General features: G+C 43.6%; 1 protein-coding gene and 1 long non-coding RNA gene across 2 annotated transcripts; one reads left to right on the forward strand and one right to left on the reverse strand.

Annotated features, from left to right (window-relative positions):
• The first annotated feature begins 11,364 nt into the window (after positions 1-11,364).
• Positions 11,365-12,330, forward strand: LOC123117752 (uncharacterized protein OsI_031781). Its single transcript, XM_044538438.1, has one exon. It carries the CDS (start codon positions 11,428-11,430, stop codon positions 12,079-12,081), a length of 654 nt encoding a protein of 217 aa, XP_044394373.1. The 5' UTR covers positions 11,365-11,427; the 3' UTR covers positions 12,082-12,330.
• Positions 12,331-13,758: 1,428 nt separating this feature from the next.
• Positions 13,759-14,857, reverse strand: LOC123117753 (uncharacterized). Its single transcript, XR_006457505.1, has 3 exons — positions 14,402-14,857; positions 14,100-14,282; positions 13,759-13,869 (listed from the first exon to the last, which is right to left on the reverse strand). It is a non-coding gene; the product is annotated as an uncharacterized lncRNA (long non-coding RNA).
• Between the last annotated feature and the right edge of the window lie 844 nt (positions 14,858-15,701).

A 15,701-nucleotide genomic window follows, 5' to 3' on the forward strand; every position in this document is an offset into this window, starting at 1 on the left:
TGGTGAACATCACTATGTTGATTATATCTACTATATGATTCACGTTCGACCTTTCGGTCTTCGTGTTCCGAGGCCATATCTGTATATGCTAGGCTCGTCAAGTATGACCTGAGTATTCCGCGTGTGCAACTGTTTTGCACCCGTTGTATTTGAACGTAGAGCCTATCACACCCGATCATCACGTGGTGTCTCAGCACGAAGAACTTTCGCAACGGTGCATACTCAGGGACAACACTTCTTGATTATTAAGTGAGAGATCAACTTAAAATGCTACCGTCAATCAAAGCAAGATAAGATGCATAAAGGATAAACATCACATGCAATCAATATAAGTGATATGATATGGCCATCATCATCTTGTGCTTGTGATCTCCATCTTCGAAGCACCGTCGTGATCACCATCGTCACCGGCGCGACACCTTGATCTCCATCGTAGCATCGTTGTCGTTACGCCATCTATTGCTTCTACGACTATCGCTACCGCTTAGTGATAAAGTAAAGCAATTACAGGGCGTTTGCATTTCATACAATAAAGCGACAACCATATGGCTCCTGCCAGTTGCCGATAACTTCGGTTACAAAACATGATCATCTCATACAATAAAATATAGCATCACGTCTTGACCATATCACATCACAACATGCCCTGCAAAAACAAGTTAGACGTCCTCTACTTTGTTGTTGCAATTTTTACGTGGCTGCTACGGGCTTAGCAAGAACCGTTCTTACCTACGCATCAAAACCACAACGATAGTTTGTCAAGTTGGTGCTGTTTTAACCTTCGCAAGGACCGGGCGTAGCCACACTCGGTTCAACTAAAGTGAGAGAGACAGACACCCGCCGGTCACCTTTAAGCAACGAGTGCTCGTAGCGGTGAAACCAGTCTCGCGTAAGCGTACGCGTAATGTCGGTCCGGGCCGCTTCATCTCACAATGCCGCTGAACCAAAGTATGACATGCTGGTAAGCCGTATGACTTATATCGCCCACAACTCACTTGTGTTCTACTCGTGCATATAACATCAACGCATATAACCTAGGCTCGGATGCCACTGTTGGGGAACGTAGTAATTTCAAAAAAATTCCTACGTACACGCAAGATCATGGTGATGGCATAGCAACGAGAGGGGAGAGTGTCCGTCCACGTACCCTCGTAGACTGTAAGGGGAAGCGTTATGACAACGCGGTTGATGTAGTCGTACGTCTTCACGATCCGACCGATCCAAGCACCGAACGTATGGCACCTCCGAGTTCAGCACACGTTCAGCTCGATGACGATCCCCGGGCTCCGATCCAGCAAAGCTTCGGGGATGAGTTCCGTCAGCACGACGGCGTGGTGACGATGATGATGCTCCACCGGCGCAGGGCTTCGCCTAAACTCTGCGACGATATGACCGAGGTGGAATATGGTGGAGGGGGGCACCGCACACGGCTAAGGAACGATCCGTAGATCAACTTGTGTGTTATGGTGTGCCCCCCTGCCCCCGTATATAAAGGAGGGAGGGGGAGGTGCGGCCGGCCCCTTTGGGGTGCGCCTGGAGGAGTCCTACTCCCACCGGGAGTAGGACTCCCCCCTCTTGCCTTGGTGGAGAAGGAAAGGGGGGAGGGGAAAGAGGAAAGGGGGGCGCCGCCCCCCCTTCCTTGTCCTATTCGGACTAGGGGGGAGGGGCGCGCGGCCTGCCCTGGCCGGCCCTCCTCTTCTCCCTCATGGCCCACTAAGGCCCATTAACCCCCGGGAGGGTTCCGGTAACCCCCCCCCCCCGGTGTTCCGGTAAAATCCCGATTTCACCCGGAACCTTTCCGATGTCCAAACATAGGCTTCCAATATATCAATCTTTATGTCTCGACCATTTCGAGACTCCTCGTCATGTCCGTGATCACATCCGGGACTCCGAACAAACTTCGGTACATCAAAACTTATAAACTCATAATAAAACTGTCATTGTAACGTTAAGCGTGCGGACCCTACGGGTTCGAGAACTATGTAGACATGACCTAGAACCATTCTCGGTCAATAACCAATAGCGGGACCTGGATGCCCATATTGGTTCCTTCATATTCTACGAAGATCTTTATCGGTCAAACCGCATAACAATATATGTTGTTCCCTTTGTCATCGATATGTTACTTGCCCGAGATTTGATCGTCGGTATCCAATACCTAGTTCAATCTCGTTACCGGCAAGTCTCTTTACTCGTTCCGTAATGCATCATCCCGTAACCAACTCATTTGGTCACATTGCTTGCAAGGCTTATAATGATGTGCATTACCGAGAGGGCCCAGAGATACCTCTCCGACAATCGGAGTGACAAAACCTCATCTTGAAATACACCAACTCAACACGTACCTTCGGAGACACCTGTAGTACTCCTTTATAATCACCCAGTTACGTTGTGACGTTTGGTAGTACCCAAAGTGTTCCTCCGGTAAACGGGAGTTGCATATTTCTCATAGTTACAGGAACATATATAAGTCATGAAGAAAGCAATAGCAGTATACTAAACGATCAAGTGCTAGGCTAACGGAATGGGTCATGTCAATCACATCATTCTTCTAATGATGTGATCCCATTAATCAAATGACAACACATGTCTATGGTTAGGAAACATAACCATCTTTGATTAATGAGCTAGTCAAGTAGAGGCATACTAGTGACTATATGTTTGTCTATGTATTCACACATGTATCATGTTTCCGGTTAATACAATTCTAGCATGAATAATAAACATTTATCATGATATGAGGAAATAAATTATAACTTTATTATTGCCTCTAGGGCATATTTCCTTCACCACGTGGCCCGGCCGGCCCCCGGGGCTCACGAACCGGGTCCAATGCCCCCATAGGTCCCGGTTCTGGATTGAACCGGGACTAATGGCCTGACCTGGTCTGGACCATTGCCCCCTTTTCTACTAGTGAGGGTTTGAACCTTGCGGCCCGGCACGAGAAAACCAATCTTGACGAAGGTACTCACGCGCAAAACAATTTTCACGAAAAAAAATTGCAACACAGAGGTTTTCTAAAGATCCCTCCAAAACTTGATACGCGTGTCTACCATGAAAAACACATCGTGTCTATTTCATTAAAAAATAACCTAATTTTACAATGGACTAGATCAGCTTTATATAATAGCCGCACCTCTTAACTAACCTGGAAAGCAAGCACTTGATACACGTAATTAAAAACCGACTCAATCTATCTAAGGAAACAAAAAGTACTAGTTTTGATGGATGCATCGCGGGCTTCAGTTTTGGTGCTGGTGGACCCCATCCAATTTCCTGTAGACATAGTAGACTCCATATATCCCATGTATGTGCACTTGCCTGATATTTCTTACGTGGCAGGAAAAGAAATAGAACCCTGCCATTTATCTTCTTGACCGATCCCAAAACATCATGTAATATATTTTCTATTTTATCGCTAACCAACGACTTCTTTCGTGGATTTACCTTCACAAGATCTTGATGGAACCACGTACTGCCATGGACCCAAGTAGTACTGGAACATGTAGTCTTAGCTGAACCAAAAATAATATTGGTCCATGTGTAAATTGTTCCAACCAATTTTTGTACCTGATGCACTTTTGTATCTTCATGCCCAGTTTGTATCTTCGGTTCGATTGTGCCCAACTCAGTGTATACTTTCCTAAAGTGGCATGTGTCATTCTTGCATGTGATCAACATCAAAGACTCAACCTCCTTGTTACCTTCACTAAACTGAAATATTTTAGGCTCATGTATATATGTGATCCGATACGATACAACATTATGTGTGGTCGTATCACGTGTCCTACGTGGCGGATTGACCGGGCGCATGCGCGTATGGGGGTTCGCGGACAGCCCGAACGTATAGGTATGATATGAAGGGTCCGGTTTGGTCATTATTTTTCTTCTCTCTCCTGTCCGGTCATTGGCGGGGCACGTCCGCGGACGTATGAGAGATGGTTTGATGAGTCGGGCTGTAGATGCTCTTAGTATAAAATTGTACTATTATAGTTAAAACATTTATTTTGGAACAGAGAAAATACTTCCGGACATGCTGGGTAGCTAATGTCTGGCTACCTACATTGTATAAACAAATATAAAGAGGATTAACCATTCAATACACGGACCTAGTTCGGAGGATTAAACATAATACAACATCACATGACATATACTACTATTTACTTTTTCATTAGGGTGCCTAGTGGTTTCTTTTAAAGGGAGGGAAAACGCAGAGCCCAGTAAACATACTACATCTGTGCTCGAGGAATGTGGGGATCATGTGGGAGGATCTTGTGTATGGGTCGATACAAAACGCAAATCATACATACTTGCAGTAGCGCTAATAAAATACTACGTCATCTTGATTTTTTCACAGGCACCATGACGAGGTCAAGTCAATCTCAAGTACCACTAGTGCTTCGTTCGTGCAATCATCGATCGAGCTTAGAACACTGTGGCGCACGCGATTCCGATTTCGCCGACGTTACCGGTCGGGGTTTGCCGAGGTGCCAGCTGAGAGCAACTCTAGCAGGACCCGCATCCCGCCTCGGCCCGCAAAATAACCGCCAAATTGCGGGTTGGGACCGAAAAAGCAGACCGATCAGACCCCGCATCTCGCCCCGGACAGCAAAATTTTCTGCGGGCGTGGTAAATCTTCTCCCCCAACCTTTATCTTCACGGGCTGGGAGGCCGATTCGAGCTGAACCCCTATCCGCCGCGAGATTTGGCGGGAGGGACATTTCCGCGCGCCCTTGCCCGCTCCCCGCACCCTTCGCCACCATTGCCCCCCCTCCGCAGGCTCCGGTTCCTCCTCCCCGGCCTTCCTCGCCGCCATGGACGCCCCCGTGCTGTCCCCCGTCACCGTCGAGGTCGCGCATGCTCCTTCCCCTCGGGCGGATCTCGTCGCCGGCCATGTTGCCCCCGCCGCCGTCGCCCAAGCACACGCCGCGCCGGCCCGCAAGCGGCAGGGCAACGTGGTCGTGCAGGGCGGGAATCCGGTTGCCCCCGCCGCGACGGCCCGCGCTCCGGGCGCCAAGGCCGCAGTGCGATCCCGGCCAGCGGCGGAGAATGCCGGCAAGACCGCGAGCATAAAGCGGAGGAAGGTTCCGGCTAAAAGGAATCCACCTTCTTCAACCTCTCACTCCAACCCCCCGCAAGGAGGTGCTCCGGCGATGCCGTTCAACGGTGCCGCTCCCCCCGCGAGCGAGGTGTTCGACGAAATGGCTGCAAGGTATGCCACTTCGGTCTAGCGATTCCCTTTCATTTTCGCCATTAGTGTCGATAGCTCGTGACTTGTTATCGTTCGCTATAGCGGTGGTTCGAACAATGCAACAATTGAGTTCGTGAACTTGTTGGACACGAACGCGGTTGACATTGATCAAGCCCCTTTCGAACCATTCGACTACAATGAAACGGACGGCGGCATGGATGATCATGGTTGTGCGGACGAATTGACGGAGATCGAAGCGGAAGCGTTTGAGAAATCACAATCAAAGAGTGGGAAGAGACAAAGATCGAAGAACTACACGATCTTGGAAGATCAAGCTTTGATCCAAGCATGGAGTGTGGTGTCTCTTGATCCATGCACAGGTGTTCAAACCGCCAAGAGATATTGGCAAAGGATCAAAGATCAATACTTCCGCATTATGAAAAAGTATCCCAATAGGACTCCACGCACATTTCGGTCGCTTCAAGGGCTTTGGGAGAATATCAAGCCTATGTGCAGCCGTTGGGCAGCTTGCTTGGAGCAAGTACGCAATGCACCTCCAAGTGGCACCGTGGAGTCCGATTATCTGAGTTTGTTTTTCCTTTGTTCAAGTTGTGCATCATCATAATGTATCATGGGAAATGATTGCATCACTTTGTTCACATTTTGTAGGACAAGATTGCTCAACATAGATACAAGGCCATGGAAGCTTCGGAAGGTAGATTCTTAAAATTAGAGCATTGTTGGGAGTTGCTCCAAAAATGCGATAAGTGGAAGTTGATCGACAGAGAATCCCCACCAAAGAGAGGCTCACTTGTAAACATGGATGAAGAAGAAGATGATGATGGCCCAAGAAATTTGTACAAGCCCGATGGCGACAAGAAGACGAGAGAGAACATCAAGAGAGAGCAAGAAGCATCGAGCTTGAGGAAGAAGATTGATGCCATGGTGCAATCAAACGAATTGATGTTGTTGAAGTCGTTGGAGATCAAAAAAGAGTTGGCCAAGAAGAAGGCAAAACAGAAGCAAGAAAAATGGCAAATGCTCAAGGAAGAGGGGCTCCGCAAAGCTGCCGTTGAGGAGAGAAAAGCAAGCGTCTCCGAAAACAAATCGATGTCATTGTTGCTCGCCGAAGAGAACAAGATCATGTCAATGAACCGCAATGACATGGACGACCTCACCAAAACATGGCATATATGACAAGGAGAGAGATCTTGAAGAGAAGAATGGTTGCTTCGGCCGATCCGTGTTCAAGTTCCGGTGATGTTTTCTCTGCTCCATATGATGGCAGTGTGGATGATTTCGGTGCGGGAGTTGGAACAAGCGAGGGAGGTGGATTCGATGGCACCGATGAACTTCAATATGGACTCCATGGCGCGGAGTAAAGATCGACCCCCAAGATGATGCCGGACATGGGCGCAAACCTTTTGCATGCCCTATTTTGCGTAATGAACTTCGCTTTTATTTGCGCGCAAACTATTTATGTCGTTTGAATTTGAACTTGTTTGCCAAACCCTATGTCAAATGCGAGATTTGCAGTTTTTCTGTTTGCGGATCTTCGCGGTGGTGCCCGAGCAGAACCCGCAGAAGCCGACCCGTAAAAAAACATATTTCTCGAACATACTTTTTTACGGATCCGTATGGGGGTCTGCATCTCTGCCAGCCCGCGCCGGCCCGCAGAAGTGGTTTTGCGCGAACTGCAAACGAGTTTTGCGGACCGGTGGGATGCGGGATCTGCTAGAGTTGCTCTGAGGGGCCTTCTATTCGGGCGCCCCTATGTCTCGATTGGGAAACCCTCATGTCAAGGCAGCTCTAGATGGGCCGTCTCAGGTGCACTGGAGGGCACATCCTTGTGTTTCTTTATTCTGTTTTTCTTTCACATTTTTTCTTTTTCTTTTTTTTATTTTTATTTACACTTCTGCAAACTATAAACATATATATTAAAAAATATACATTACATAATATTGTCCAAAATATTGATCATGCATTCGAAAATGTTAAATGCTTATAGAAAAAAAAATGTTGACGATGTATATGAAAAATGTTGAGCATGTATTTAAAAAATGTTAAACAAGCATTCAGAAAAATGTTGAATGTGTATTCATTTTTTTATAATGTATTAAAAATTATGAATGTTTTTTATCATGTATATAAAAATTTTAATCAAGCATTTAAGAATTTTTTTTGAATAGAGTATTTGAAAAATGTTAATCAATCATTTGAGGAATATTAAATGTGTATAGGAAAAATGTTGACCATGTATTAGGAAAATGATGAAAAAATTGGTCATGTATATGAAGATATTAATCAAGCATTTGAAAAACAAATGCTGAACAAGTATTTCAAAAATGTGTATAGAAAAATAATTGACTTACAAAAACGTTTAATTTGTATTGAAAAGATGCTAGACGTGTATCTGAAAAATGGTTTTATTACGGGTAGTATTTGAATTTTTTTTTTGACATACACAAAAAATGTAGAATAATAACCAAAAGAACAAAAAGGTATACAAAATAAACAAGTAAATGGAAAAAATGAAGAAACAAAATGCAAAAAAATGAAAAAATGAAGAAAAAAGGAAAAAACAAGAACATAAAACAGAAAAAAAAATGAAGAAGAAATAGTGGAAACCTTGACCCGTTTGGACTTAAGTAATCTAGCCTTACTACTCTATCACGAATCTAAGGTAAAGCCTAGTGGTTAGGTGCGCTTGCTCTAAACCAGGCGACCAGTGTTCTAATCTAAACTAGGCGATCGTGTATATAAAGTTTTTAATCAAGCATTTCAAAATATGTTGAACAAAATATTTGAAAAAATGTTAGTCAATCATTCGAGAAATGTTAAATGTGTGTACAAAAAATGTTGACCATGTATTAAATAAATGGTCATGTATATAAAGATGTTAATCAAGCATTTGAAAAAATGTTGAACAAGTACTAAAAATATTAATCAGGCATTTGAAAAATGTTAAAAAGGTGTATAAAAATGTTCACTATTTATTACAAAAAAGTTTAATTTGTATTGAAAAACGTTAGAAGTGTATTAGGAAAATCTTGTTGACATATACAAAAAATGTACAATAATAACCAAAAGAAAAAAATAACCCGAAAAAAGAAACAAAATATACAAACGAACAATGTAAATGATAAAAATGAAGAAACAAAATGCAACAAAAAGAATAAAAAAAGGAGAATAAAAAAGAAAATGAAAAGAAAAGAAAACTGGAAAATACGGAGAAGAAACAATGGAACCCTCCACCAGTTTGGACTTAAGTAATCTAGCATTATTACTCTGTCACGAATCTAAGACAAAGTCTAATGCTTAGCTACGGTTGCTCTAAACCAGGCTAGCAGTGTTTGAATCCCACCCAGCTCCATTTATTCTTCTCTTTCTGTTTTTTCTGTTTACTGTGTGCCAATGGCCCGGCCTGAGTACAGCTTTCAGCGAGAGATCCTTTCCAACTTACTTAAGGCGAGATATAGAGTTCACGCTCCTATTCCACGACCAACGCGATGTGAACGCGCCGAAATCACTACGTGAGGAGTATTTCTTGCAAAAGATCACTCCCACCTCCTCAGGTTGTGACAAGTGGCGTGCTGCATGTGTGCCACTTGTCGCAACCTGGGAGTTTTCCTTTTTTTCGTAGATCTGTTTATTCAAAATGTTTTATCCGTTCAAATCTCGAACCGTTTTCACCGTTGGATTTCTCACGTCAAGATCTTCAAAACTAAATCCGATGCTGATAGGTTTTGATGATTTTTTTTTCACGAAAAAAATCAGACAAAAAGCCGAACTGGAAGGATGGTTTTTCTTTTTCCGAAAGAGACATGGCTTCCCGCGGAAGGAAACAAACAGAAAACACGTCTTTTTCCGTTTTTCGAGAGGCACAGCCCGCGGAGCCTAGCCGTGCCTCTCACGAAAAAAAAGAAAATGCATTTTTTCGTTTCCAAGAGGCACACCATGCGTCTCGCGGAAGAAAAAAAAACAGAAAATGTGTTTTTTTTTTCATTTCCAAGAGGCACAGCCGTGCGTCTCGCGGAAGAAAAAAAAATAGAAAACGTGTTTTTTTCATTTCCGAGAGATGGGCGTGCCTCTCACGGAAACAAAACCGTGTCCATTGCGGAAGAAAAAAAAAGCATAAAACACATTTTTTTTCGCTTCCACGAGAGCAAAACTGTGGCTCTTGTGGAAGCCAAACCGTGGGTCTTGCGGAAACCAAACTGTGCCTGCAAAAAACAAAAAAACTTGTTTTTTCAATGCAAATTGTTTTTTGGTCCAAAATGTAAGGAAAACCGGTGGAAAACCAAAAATCGAAAAAAAGATGAAGAAAAAGCAGAAAACGCGTGCGGAAAAATAAAAAAAAATCCGGAGGGAGCGACCAGAGCGCGACACGTGGCGACGGCTGAGAGCGCGCCACCGTCCACCCTTCAAGTGATCATTGTGAGGCTCCCGAAGGAGCGCTTGTTAACTAGTTCCTCCCGGAACGCGCACCCTTCGCTCCCAAACGTGTCCTTTTGAGCTGGTCCATCTACGGGTCTGGGCCGCCCTTTTTCTTTTTTATTTCATATATTTGTCACTTTTTTTGCTTCTTCAAATCAAATTCGGGCTTTCCAACAACATTCATATTTTTTGAAATTTATTCATGTAATTTAAAAAACAAGATTTCAAATATGTTCTTGGATTTTAAAAAATGTTCGCAACTTTTAAAAGAAGTCCAAAAAATTCTTTTTATAAAATGGTCACTAATTTGGGAAAAATGTTCGTCAATTCAAAAAAGCATTCATAAATTTCATGAAATGTTCACTGATTTGAACAATGTTCGCGAATTGCTAAAAAATGTTTTTTTGTATTTGATGAAATTTTTTAATTGGAGGAACATTGTTTTATTCTTTAATCATTTTTGTGAAATTCATGAAAAATTTCAGAAAAATATGGTGAATTCGTTTTTGAATTGTGATGGACATATTTTTGTATTTGAGGAGGAAATTTTGAATTTGATGGACAATTTTTGAACTTGATGAATGAAAACTGTTTGCAAATTTGAATTAAAAAGATTCATAAAAAAGGAAAAGGAAAAGAGAAGGGAAAGAAAAGAAAAATGAACATGAAAATATAAAAAATAAGAAAAACAGAAGGGAAATAAGAAAACCCGAGAGAGGGATTGAAGCAACGACCAGTGTCGCTGATGAAATAGCATCGGTAGCCCAACAGGTCCCGGGGCTTTTGTCGGACCCATTTGAAAAAGTGCGACCTGAATCTCCTCATCAATGATGGCTACAGTCAGCCTCACATTCTTCTCATTCGTGATTGCATTGTCAATGTGTTGCAGCAGGTCGTTGGCTCCCTCTAAACCCTCGGACGTGAAAAGCTTGGTATAAAACTCAGTTGCCATCACCCGCATCTCGTCATCAACAGCGCATCTCATCCCATTCTCTCTCATTAAAGCTCAGATGGTGTTCTTTCTTTTTATGTGAGAAGCTCGGTTTTGGAAATATCGGGTGTTCTGATCGTCTGCCTTGAGCCATTGAATCCTCGACCGCTGCCTACACATAACTTGTTCGCGCTCATAAACTTCCCGTAGATGCTCGTCTATGTCCTTTATCTATGCTTCATACCATGTAGCAAGCGCCCGTTCTTTTGCATCTCGGAGTTATTCTCGCTGTTTTGCTACCTGCCTATGGATTGACCCCAAAACGGCTCAGCTCCACTACTGCATGTCCAGTCATGTTGAAATGGACGATGTAGATCAGTAGAGCGTCTTGAGCCATGCTTGTTATGCTACGAACACATGGTAGCTTTTTGCACGAGCATATGCGCTAGTAACTATAAAAACACTCGAGGATCGATCGATGGAACCGACCAACACTACATGCAGTTTGCAAATTTACAAACCAGGACATCACAAGCTAGTAAGACATGCACACAAACTCAATCGCAGAACCAGAAAGATTGCTGACCATGGGTGCACTCGTGAACGAAAGATTGGTGGCCAATTTCGGGTGTGCTCCTCAAAACAAGGGGCAAGCGGTGGCTCATACATCCGTACATGCGGTCATGCAACCAATTTTGCAGCACCGCAGGACACCCGCGAAGCTCTCCTGGCCTCACGTCCTCTTTAGACACCGTCTCCTATTTTAGTGCAATGCCCACCTTCATATACTTACACGGCGCAAACATCTCACCGGAAGCAATACCATCTTCTTGAATCATCCCTCAACCAGTTGTTAGGTAAACTTACAATGGACATGGTCAAGAACATTGCATGCACATTGTTCCTTGTTGCCATTGTGGTGGCAGCCACATTGGTACCGGCGGCAAGCGGCGCCAGCGAGAAATCCATTGAAGGGATGGATTCATCCATCAAGAAGGCCTTTGACGCGGTCATCGCCGCCGCCCCAGCATCCAAAAGGTCTGCAGTAGAATCATTCGTGCTCAAGCAGAAAGTCGCGGCCACCGCCTCGCTCAATGAGGCCGCTGGAGATAAGATGAAAGTTGATGAAATTGTCACCGCCTATAAGACGGCCTCCGAGGCGGTCCTTGCCGCTAAACCCGCCGACAGATATGCCGTATTTGACAAAACCTTCAGCGAGGCTGGTCATCCTCCCACCGTGAAGGCCGTCGACGCATTGGAGTATTCCTTCAAGGAGGCCATTGGTGATGTCGTCGCTGCTGCCCCAGCACCACAGCAGGACGAAATGAAAGCCCTCGTGTTCCAGCAGACCGTCGTCGCTGCCAACAAGCTTGCCCAGTCTGCAAAGGACAAGAAGGTATTTGCTGCGGTTACCACTGCCTACAAGGTGGCTTCTGATGCAGTCCTTGCCGCTGCGCCCGCCGACAAGTATTCCGTAATGGAAAAAACCTTCGCGGAGGCTGCTGATGTCAAAGCAGCATGAGTGGCACCTCGATCGTCCGGCCTTCGATGCACAAGACCACCAGCAGATTGATCACTTGATGTTATTGATTTTGTTCCCATGCATGGAAACATGCAATAGTTCTTTTTTAAGTTTTCTCTTGTATTGGCGATTTTTAGCACCCCTGATGCAGATACTGGAAACCCTCATGGCCCGCCACCATGTACTTAGATTCCCCCCCAATGTATCAATATAAATTACAGTACATTTTCATATATATTTACTTATTTCTGTGGTTGATGCATGTGATTTCTGATGGCATAAAGACTACTAGTACTTTGATATAAATTGCTTAGACTATCATAATTACGTTTCGCCTCACAATTTAGCGTGCTACGATGTCGTCGCTGATCTTCCGACACATTGACAGTTTGACACTATCTTCTCCTGTGTGATCCCTATGTTTTGCCTCTGCGTGTATCAATGTTTTTTGTCAAGAACCAGCTTTAAACACTTTATTATTCAGGTGGTTACTATCGTACAATTTCAAGCACGTACAATGGAATTACAACAACGGTACTGATATTAACGTCGAGCTTTAAAGCCTCCTTGCAGGCATGGGCCGCACTATTAGCATATCTACTTCTCTCCTGTAGTTTAAATTCTCGCAGATTTGTGAGGCAAGACCTCATCTCTGAAGATCATGAATCCTGTCGACAACTCTCCCTCTCAAGGCATCCATAGTGTGAGAAATCTCTGCCTTTAAAGCCGCCTCCAATGCTTTAGCACCGCCTCTCAGGGCAGCTGCTGCCTCCAAGCCCAAAATGCTTAGCATCGACGCTATGGCTAGAGGAGAAACAGTGCATGTTAGTTCAGATATTAAATATTTTTAAAATTCATAAGGTGGGCTCCACCTTAGTGGCAGCAAGCTAGCAACAAAGTGCAACATTTTACATAAAATTTAGAGGCAGCTCGTGGGACCCAGCTTAGAGGCTGGGTTGCCTCCAAATACTGGAGATGCTCTCAGATAGCCACAAAGATTGTACCATTTGACGATATACTAGTGGTTGGGGCCCGCCATTTCAGGCCTCTTGAGAGGAAGATGTGCGCACATTTCTCCCTCTCAAAGAAAAAAACGACCTTACTTGAACATGACTTGTTATTCTAAAAAAATACCTCACCTTCATCTCAAAATTTAGAAAAACTTTCTCGTATCACGTCGACATCACATCCATCTAAAAAAGAAACGAAAAAGCCTAAAAACTATAGTCAAAAAGAAAAAAGTCTCACTTTCATCTATCAAAAAAACTCAAAAAAATGGACATCACATCCATCTCAAAAAGAAAAAAAAAACCTAAAACCTTTTCTCAAAAAGAAAAAGAAAATTGCCACTTCCAAAAATAATCTCTAAAAAGTCTTTTATCAAAAAAAGAGTCTCATTTCCATCTTTCAAAAATAAGCTCCAAAAAAATAGAAAAGTTTCTCACCTTGGCCAACCAGCATGCACCCCGTGGCCATGCTGGCTTGCCGCCATTCTCCCACATGTTAGTGTGTGTGATGTCTCAATCAGGATTTTCTCTAAATCTTGTGCAATGGACGGCAACATGGCATCTCTGAATGCTAGAACTTCAACTAGGAAAGGTGTATCCATGGTCCATATATGCTATACAATCGCCTCCCTCTTCAGACTCTCACGTCGTCTTACCACTCCATCAAGCTCAGGGACGGAGCCAGGAATTTTGTATAGGGGGGGCGAGTTGCAGACTTGAGCTCTTATAGGCAGTTGGGCATCGGTTAACCATAAAAAAAATTCCTTGCAAAAACCTAAGCCTGAACTAGTGTTTTCATTAGTGTGAACACTACAAAAAACTATTAAAATGTGCATTTTTGGCAAGACAAATTTAGTTTCCAAATTGATTGCATTACGAATTTGGTAGACAATACAATATCTATCTATTGATTCCAAATTCAGTTTTCATGTCGATCAATTAACAATCATTCGTTTTAACCCACAAAAATCAGATATTTGAAGCTGATATTAATTATGAGAGTGGACGTACCATACACGCAAAGAGGATGTCAGATTCCGTGCATCATCTCCTCCGTGGTCGCTCATGGTGGTGGTGTTTCTCCTAATCTCCTTTATGGTTGCTGAGGAAATGATCAATTGGGATTGCTAGGCTTGAACGGTTGGAAGCAAGTGCCCTAGGAAACGTTTTCCATTCTTCTCTTCCTCTTCGTATCTACACACAACAGCCAATATTTCCTACTGTAATTAACTTCTCATGTTCGTAGGTTTTTTATGGAACAACCACACAAATTAGAGCAGATTAAAGATCAGGAGATGAAGTAAGGGACTAACCGTGCAGGTAATCAGCCGTGGCGGATCTCGATCAACCCCCCTATGATCTTCGCTTGGAGACTGAAGCTAATCTTGCGGGTAGGCGGAGATTGGAGGCGACGACAGATGGAAAGATCGCACGAGCCGCAATCTGCGTGCGTTCTGTTGGAGCGATATAAAATCGTGTCGATCGCCAGGATTGTAGCAGACTGCGTTGGTGCTCCTGGTCGCAAGCCCTTGACCGGTGGGCTCTGTTTTCTTTGACCTCGATGGTGGGCCTTTTTTTTGCTGGGTTGTGATCTGTTGTTTCTTGTACATGGGCTGCCCGAGGGGTTTCACGGTGTTACACGAGACAAGTGGACAGGGGGGGCGAATCAAGTCAAAAGGCCTGCTAATAAACGGATCTAACTAATCGCTATTGAGGAGAACAACTTCGTTGGGGGGGGTCTAGCCCCCCCTCGTCCCCCCTTGTCTCCGTCCCTGATCAAGCTGTCCTTATCCAGCCATCGTCTAGAACCAGTTTTTATTTTGTGCGGGGTTGTATGTGGATACAGGAGTATTGGACCACTTTAAAAGATTGGAACACATTTTAAAATGTGAACGAGGTTTGAAATACCCAAAAAATGAAAAAAAAAATCACACGAGCAAATTTTGAAACTCTAAGCTTTTTTGAAAACATGAATGAATTTTCAAATTTCGAACTTTTTTTGAAATTGCGAACAATGTTGGAAACCATAAAAAAATTGTGAAACTTCATTTTTGAAAACATGAACAATTTCAAAAATTCTGAACATGTTTTAAAATGCAAACTATTTTTGAAAACACTATGAAAATTCAGAATTTTCTATCATTATTTTGTGAAAAAATGAACAATTTTTTAATATGTTGAACATTTTTTAAAATTTATGACTTTTTCTAAAAGAAAAAGAACAAAAATTAGAAACCAAACCGAAACTGAGGAAAAAAATTCAGAAAAGGCGGTTTAGGGACCTTCTAAAAGTCCTAAAACCGGCAAGTAACCTTCCAGAAGATTCACTATACCGGTGGCTCAAACACTTAGATGGGCCCGCCCATTCTACGATCGTGTGTGTGATTGCCCGACTGTTTTCCGCAACAAAAAAAAGGTCAATAAATTGCAAGACATGTCACGACTTGCATACGGTGTCAAAACTCGCTCAAACCTGGCATGGATGCCTAACATGGACATGTCCACCTTCCTGGAAAACTCGGGGTCATTTCAAGAATGCCCACGTAGGCAAGAAGTCTCCGTCTGAGAGCACGTTGTTTCTCAATACCGTTGAAATGGCTTCAAGCATGTTCA

This window comes from Triticum aestivum, chromosome 5B (genome assembly GCF_018294505.1).
Source record: "Triticum aestivum cultivar Chinese Spring chromosome 5B, IWGSC CS RefSeq v2.1, whole genome shotgun sequence".
Lineage (NCBI taxonomy): Eukaryota > Viridiplantae > Streptophyta > Magnoliopsida > Poales > Poaceae > Triticum > Triticum aestivum.

Excerpts from the sequence above, each read along its gene's own strand:
- LOC123117752 (XM_044538438.1), top strand. The coding sequence starts at position 11,428 with ATGGACATGGTCAAGAACATTGCATGCACATTGTTCCTTGTTGCCATT.